Raw genomic sequence first — 7248 nt, forward strand, 5'->3', positions numbered from 1 at the left:
ACAGCTGCTACCCTGTACCTTACCATGCACTTGTAAAACCTGCCAATTCCTGCGGTACATTAGCACATTTCACCAGGTGGGCCAATGCAAATGTTTTGCAGGCGATGTGCAGCATCCATCAGGTAAAGTGAGCACGTAGTTCCCTTCCTCCCAGTAACCAAGGCTGATGCTTTAGCGTGCTCATTTCAGGACAAAGCGTTGTTATGCTATTTTATATCTCGCAAGAACTTGGCTAAGATTAGAAATAATCACCCCCTCTCTCTGTAATTTGGGCTGCTAAGCACATTATAACATACCTGCTTTTGTGATATGCTGACATTGAAAGAGACTTGAACAGCTATGTGTTGGCCAGAGATTCCCCACTAATAGCTACTTCAAAGCCTGACATCAGCCCTCCTCAAGTGTTCAGCCCAAACACACCAATGGCTAAAACTAGGGAGGGGCTCATCTCAGTCCAACCTCGACCTTCCTGCATTGAAAGGGAAGCGCTTCTAAGCACATTCAGCCAAGCACACTTAGACCTTCAGAGCTTCCCATTCAGTGAAGGTACGTGTTTGATGGACTTGGTAATGAAGCATGTATAGTGGTACCTCGGGTTAAGTACTTAATTCGTTCCGGAGGTCCGTTCTTAACCTGAAACTGTTCTTAACCTGAGGTACCACTTTAGCTAATGGGGCCTCCCGCTGCTACTGCGCTGCCGAAACATGATTTCTGTTCTCATCCTGAAGCAAAGTTCTTAACCCAAGGTAATATTTCTGGGTTAGTGGAGTCTGTAACCTGAAGCGTATGTAACCTGAAGCGTATGTAACCTGAAGCGTATGTAACCTGAGGTACCACTGTAGGTACCTTGGAGTGATGCTTGCAAATGCACCCCTCCACTCCCTCTCTCTTTGCATGTTAAGGCTGAGGGCTGTCATCAGCATCCATTCCCCTACATCTTGATTCCACAGGTGCTACCACCTCTAGCAACCCTCTTGCAACACATCTTAACAAAGGTGGCGTCCAGCATCCTGAGTTTTTGGCTGGTCTTGGTAACCCGCCCAGATGTGTAGCTCCCCTGACACTGTTGTTCCACCAATGTGGGGAAGTCTCTTCCTTGACACCACATTGAACTTCCAGTACTTCCAAAGCATAACGTGACCACAGAGAGCTCTAGAGAAGGACCTGCCAGGAGGCTGGAAGGACATTCACCATGACAAGTGTGGCAAGTGAATCTGTAAGCCCCTGGTATGCAGAAAACCGTCCTGCGTCCACCATTCTAACACACCTGACCCGCTGTGTGTGACAACTGTATTTGAAGAAACAGCAAAACACTAACTTACATGGCAGTTTGCACATCAAGTTAAACCACTCTGATCATTTAAGTACGATTTAATGCAAACAAGTTGCCTGTTGGTGGTGCAAGCTGCTCAAATGTTCCTGTTCTGATCCTCCAGGCGCAACAAACCTTGGCTTGTTGTGCTGTCAGAACCTGCAGTCGTGGTTTGTTTCCCCTACATGCCTAGGTTCAAATGGCATGACAAGCCAGGGCTGCTACTCCCAGCACAGCTAGGAACAGGGGAGCAGCGAAGCAGGGGACTTTTGAGCAGTGTGCACCAGCAAACCATTCATTCACATTAAACTGTAGTTAAACATTAACTATGGTTTTATGAGATATGAGGACCAGGCCTATTAAATTGATTCACAGAAGGAATCAGGCCAACAGTCCTATCTAAGCTAGTGCTGTATACCTTTTCTGGAGACAATTCTCCAGGACAAGGTCTCAAGCAAATATCTTTCTCAGACCTGCACGTGGAAGTCCTCTTCGAATCTGTGTGCTAAACATGTGCAATAACCTCTCTTCATAAGATACAGCTTGCCTTTGAACAAAGATTCCTCAAACCTAAAACTTAACCTTCTTTTATCCATTATTGTTGTTAATATGCCGTACATCTCAGAAGTCACATCTCCCACACACGAGCGCAAGCCGAACAGATTTGCATGAGTCTGCGATGCAAGAAGTGTCACATAGTCCGAATTCCATATATAATTTTGCAGCCCTTACAACTCTGTCGTATGAAACTTACATCAATGTGTGCTTTCTTAAAGCGATCCCGTAAGCCTGCCTTCCAGATGTAATTACTGCACAATATATATCAGAATCAGAAAGGCTTCACTTGTACAGGTGAGATTGAGAAGAAATCAATATAAAGAAGATAAATGCTTCTTCTTGAGAGCTGCAGAATTTCAAACAGTGAGAAGTTTTAAGCCCCCTTTCTCTACTTTCTACAACCTTTTTCGAATCAAACTGAAGGAGCTACTATAACAGGATGAGGAACCTGTAGCCTAACAAGATCTGAATGGCCATGCATGACGTCCTTCATCCATGACCAGCTCTCCACGCTTGCCGAGGCTGATTAAGAGTCCCCACTCCCACTTCAAGAGATAATTTCAGATGCAGTTGAACTATTTCTACAGAAGTCCAGTTTTGCTCTTTTACAGTGCAATCCTACGCATGTTTACTTGAAGTTAACCACACTGTACTGAATAGAGATTACTCTCGGCTTGTGCGTGTGCATGCGCATGTATAAAATTGCAGTTTTTTTAAACATCTTTCTTTTCCCCACCCTGTTACACTTTTATTTCAACCCATAAAATGATCCAAGATAAAAAGATGGCATCAAAAAGGTCAATGTCACAAAACTTTCTGCTTTTAATCTTAGCTATAAAGAGGTGCTAATAAAAAAAAAGTATTAAAAGCCTAATAAAAGCAAGCCACAGCATAGTGGAAGTTGCTGGGGGGGGAGGGGGTGTAGATGTGAATCACATCAAGTGACTGTAGGGTTTCCTAAAGGTCGGATGCAATCCCATTCCATACCCACTTAAGAGTATGTCCCATTGAATTCAATGGGGTTTCAATTCATAACAGAGATGCCTAAGATCACGCTTCACATGGTTCCCTTACTATCCCAGCTTGAAGGTCCCCATCTACCTGAACCATATCTGCAAAGCAATCCTGCACATAAAGTAAGTGCCATGGAGTTCAATGGGGCTTTCTCCCACTTAAGCAGGTACAGGATTGCAGCCTGCTCCGTTGATCTGAATTGGGTTTTCCTTGGACATGTATACGATTGTTTTTTCAGTGAACAAGTCAACCAGGTAACCTTTTAAGCATTGTGTATATGCATTTGTGTGTGTGTGTGTGTGTGTGTGTATGGATGGTGATGAGATGCCTTGTATAACAGGGGCGTCATCCTTCTGGCAAATTTGCTAGCTACTCGCAAAGAAAAAAGAATGAATGAAAGAAGTTGATCATGGAAATGAATTCATTGGCAGTTTGGTTTTTTTTACACTTTGTTAGTAATACACAGGCAGGTTTCAGATATTCCTGTTTCCAGCTGTGGCAATCAACACTGTGCTGAAATGAAATGCAGAAGGATATGGTGTCTGATTAAAAAAAAATCATACCTTCACAGCACTTGGAAGGGTTAATGCTAAATTTAAGAACAGCTCTTTCTCAGGAGATCTGTGTGCATATGTTGGGGGACTTTGGGGATATGTGTTGAACGAAATCCAGGAAAAGACTGAAGCTCTGTAGTGCCTCTATTGGTCCATCTATGTTACTGTATATGGTGGGAAAGGGGAGGGGGTAGAGAACTCTCTCTCTCTCTCTCTCTCTCTCTCTCTCTCTCCAAGCTTCCCTGACATTTTTAACTTTTCTCAGCTCCAGGCTCAAGCCTGCAAAAGGGGAAGGGGGAGCAAGTTTACTGCGCTCTGCAACTGTTGGAGAATCTTGCCTTAAACCAAGGTTTTCCACTGTGCCTAAGAAGTGGGGGAGACAGCCAATGCAATCATCTCCCCCCCCCCACCTCCACCCACCCACATTTAACACAACACACCATGGAGGCAAAAGACTCAAGTAAACGCCCACCCAGCAGCCTGGGAATGATTTTTGGCCATGCCCAGTTCTCCAGAAAGAAGGAAGGGTGGGGGAGAGATTTTTAGGCCAGCCAGTCTCCTGTGCTTTTCAGAACCCCCAATTCTCCTGCACCTCCTTATCCAGGATCTGACCTTCTTCCAGTTCTAACTCATTAACACCGCCCTCCTCACTCACCCCCCATCAAGGTCAAATGATGTGACACTAGCCCAGCTTATCAGGCTGAAAGGTGTGCAGAAACGCTGCAGGTAAAAGGTGGAAGAGGTCAGGAAGGTGGAAAGGAAAAGGGTTTATCATCAGGACCAGCATGTGTGAGAGGCTGACGCCCAGCTGTTATCTCTCCTCACCCAGGCGGCATGGCTGGAACCCACTGCCTGTGCACACACAGCCTTTAGCACAGAGGAGGGAAAACGCACCCCCCCCAAAAAAGACACACACACACACACACACACACACACACAGCTGGCATTGCTACCCTGCGATGCCTAGGGAAGCACTGCACCAAATCTGAGATCTCAGCAGGGCGAGGGAAAGACTACAAAAGGGGAAAGGTGTGTGTGTAAAAAGGTGGGAGGGGATGTGTACTCTCTCAACCCCCCCTCCCAAAAAAAGAGATCACGATGGAGGAGTTTAAGGGGAGGGGGTGCAACCCCCGAATTTTGGGGTTTGGCTGCCTGTTCCTCCTGGAAATTCACCAAGCAGGAGTGGGTTTGTAGGTTGTTGTTTTTTTCGGGTGGTGGGGCTGGAGAGATTCTATGTGGCTGCTAAAAGGGTAGAGATAAGGCGAGCGGATAGGCGGCAGTACTATTATAGTGGCAGTCCTATTAGACACAAACACACACACACACCCGGTCGAGGAAGGGAGAACAGCGCTGGCGGGCACAATCACACACAGCCACTCATCACCGAGGCAAGGCTGGATGGGATCACACTACGCCGCTACACGCTGAGCACTGCGGGAGGAGCGCCGGGCTCGCTCGCTCTCTCCTTCATTGATTTGCCACAAGTATAGAGCGGGTGATGGGCTGGAGTACGGAGGGAAGAAACCGGAGGTTGGTTGTTAGTGGGGGGAGGAAGAAGGGAGGAAGGAGAGAAAGAGAGAGTGGTGGAGGCAGGAGAAGTTACGAAGAGTGGTGCTAATGGGCTTGAGGTTTTGTCCTCCATTCTCCAGAATCTCCCCATTCAAATAGGGGTATCCTATTTGGAAGCGATATTCCTTTTCGTTATCCTCACACGCGCACACGTATTTTCCAACAAGCAGCAGCCAAACACGCCTTCCTAGGAGAGAGGAGGGGGGATCGGGTAGATCTATAGATGTACTGGGTCGGTTTGAGGGGGGGAGCACGCCCTCCCCCCCCTTTTAGTCCGCACAGTGACAGCACACACACACACACACCCCACAAATGGGGGCGACTGGAGGGGACATGTAAGCGCAACGGAAAGACGAGACACACGGATCGCGAGGTAGAGAGAGAGAAAAGATCTTGCCCCCTCTCCCCCCCCACCAAAAAAAATACCGTTTAAAAAAATAAAAAATCCATCCCATATTAAGATTTCTACTCACCGGGGAAACACACCACGTAATGGAGCACAGAGACGGTGATTTTCAAGAAAAAGATCCAGCAACACGGTTGCAGTAGCCTCCGCATCTCCAAAGCCGCACATCGAAACAAACAGAAGGGGGTTCTCTCTTTAAGTATATTTTTAAAAATTCAGAAGGATGAGGATTCCACGTACACCAGAAAAAGTAATAATAATGTGTGTGTGAGAGAGAGATAGAGAGAGAAGGTGCGGGGGTGGGAAACTTGTTGAAAATAGTATTTTTTGAAAAAGTTGCACACTTTCCTGCCCCGTCTCTGGAACAAAAAAAAGAGCGGGGGAGGGTGGGGGTCAACCCGAAAAAGAAAAAGAGGGAAGCCGGAGCGATGGACCAACCCCCCCGCCCCTCACTATTAAAAATAATAATAGCAAATTGGCGCGCGCGCGCAGCCTCTTCCTTTCCGTCTTCTCTGCCCTGAATTTGTGCCTCTGGATGTGTGCAAAGATAAAAGAGTCCCGGAGTTCAGCAGACCCGCCGCTCCAGGCCTCGGGAGCAAATGCTGGCAGCAGGGTGAGGAGGCGGAGGGACGGGACTCGGGAGCCGAGAGCTCACAACTTCCCTCCAGCCCGCAAAAACAGCAGCAGCAGCAGCGCCGGCGCCGGGGATCGGTGGCTAGCGAGCGCCTCGGCTGGGCTCGGACTCTCTCCTCTCGCCTTCATGCGGGCAGCACCGTGCAAGGCCAAAGGGAAGGAGGCATTCTTGCAAACAGCAGTCGGAGCAGCGGCGGCGGCGGCGATAGTAGCAAAATCCACTCCCCAGCCCCAGCGATCGAGGGCTTGCAACAGCAGCAGCAGCGGCGGCGAAGAGTCGGGCTGCCCGGAGCAGCTCTCAGTCCATCCCGCTGCTAGAAGTTGGGGCTCCGGAGCAAGCTGGCGAGGAACAGTCAGGCAGGAGCTGCTGGAAGCTTTCCATTCTTCCATACAGGAAGTAACATGTGAGCCTAGATCCTGGCTGAGACTTTAAAGCGGAGAGGGAGAGGGAGCGGAAGGGAGAGAGAGAGAGAGAGGAGAGGAGAGGCGGGGGCGCGCAGGGGAGGAGGGGGGAAAGGGGGGGTCTCGGCTTGGCGCGCACTCGAGGCTCTTAAAGCGGCAGCGCCCGCTCGCCTCGCTCTCGTCTCCAGTTCTGCCCGCGAGCCGGAGGAGGGAAAGGGAAGGCAGAGCGCGCGCGCGTGTGAATGAACGGGTGCATTTTGGGGAGAGACCTTCTTATGCTTGTATGGAGACACGCCGTTTCCTTGCACGCGCACGTCTCCACTGTGCACATTCACACACATACACACCCAGCAAGCGATCCTCTTCTTGTGGGAAGGGAAATCCTGGAGGGATTTCGTTTCCACGTTCGCGCACGCGTTTCGCCAAGCTCTCCAGCACGCCTCTCTGCGAGCGAGGGACGTTTCTTGCAGCCGCCGTCGTTGACGCCTCTCTCGCCCTTGCCAGACGTGCAGGCAGTGTCCGGGGACGAGGCAGGCAGCGGCACACGTCTGCAAGAACTTCTTTCACACTCCTCTTCGGTGGATTCCTACACGTGTCCTTGCACGCACGTGCGCACACAGCGCTTGCGCGTTCGCACAGTTGCCACACGCTGGACGGCTTCGCACACTCGCATCCCGCGCTGGAGACACAAAGGGGATATTCTCATTCGCGGTATTTCGAGAGATCAAGCCAAGACCAGCGAATATATTGCACAATATTCCGTGCACCACGAAGATGACGCTGTTCGACAGTGGAACGGA

The 7248-nt window shown here is 49.4% G+C and overlaps 1 protein-coding gene across 2 annotated transcripts in view; it reads right to left on the reverse strand.

Annotated features, from left to right (window-relative positions):
* The window catches only part of PTPRG (protein tyrosine phosphatase receptor type G), a 542845-nt gene extending 536307 nt beyond the window's left edge, over positions 1–6538 (reverse strand). For both annotated transcript variants that reach the window (XM_080995611.1, XM_080995608.1), the window contains exon 1: positions 5481–6538. In XM_080995611.1, the coding sequence (XP_080851737.1) occupies positions 5481–5565 (85 nt within the window). In that variant the 5' untranslated portion in view covers positions 5566–6538. The remainder of the gene's footprint in view (positions 1–5480) is intronic.
* Between the last annotated feature and the right edge of the window lie 710 nt (positions 6539–7248).

Source organism: Podarcis pityusensis, assembly GCF_964106645.2.
Source record: "Podarcis pityusensis genome assembly, chromosome: 2".
Lineage (NCBI taxonomy): Eukaryota > Metazoa > Chordata > Lepidosauria > Squamata > Lacertidae > Podarcis > Podarcis pityusensis.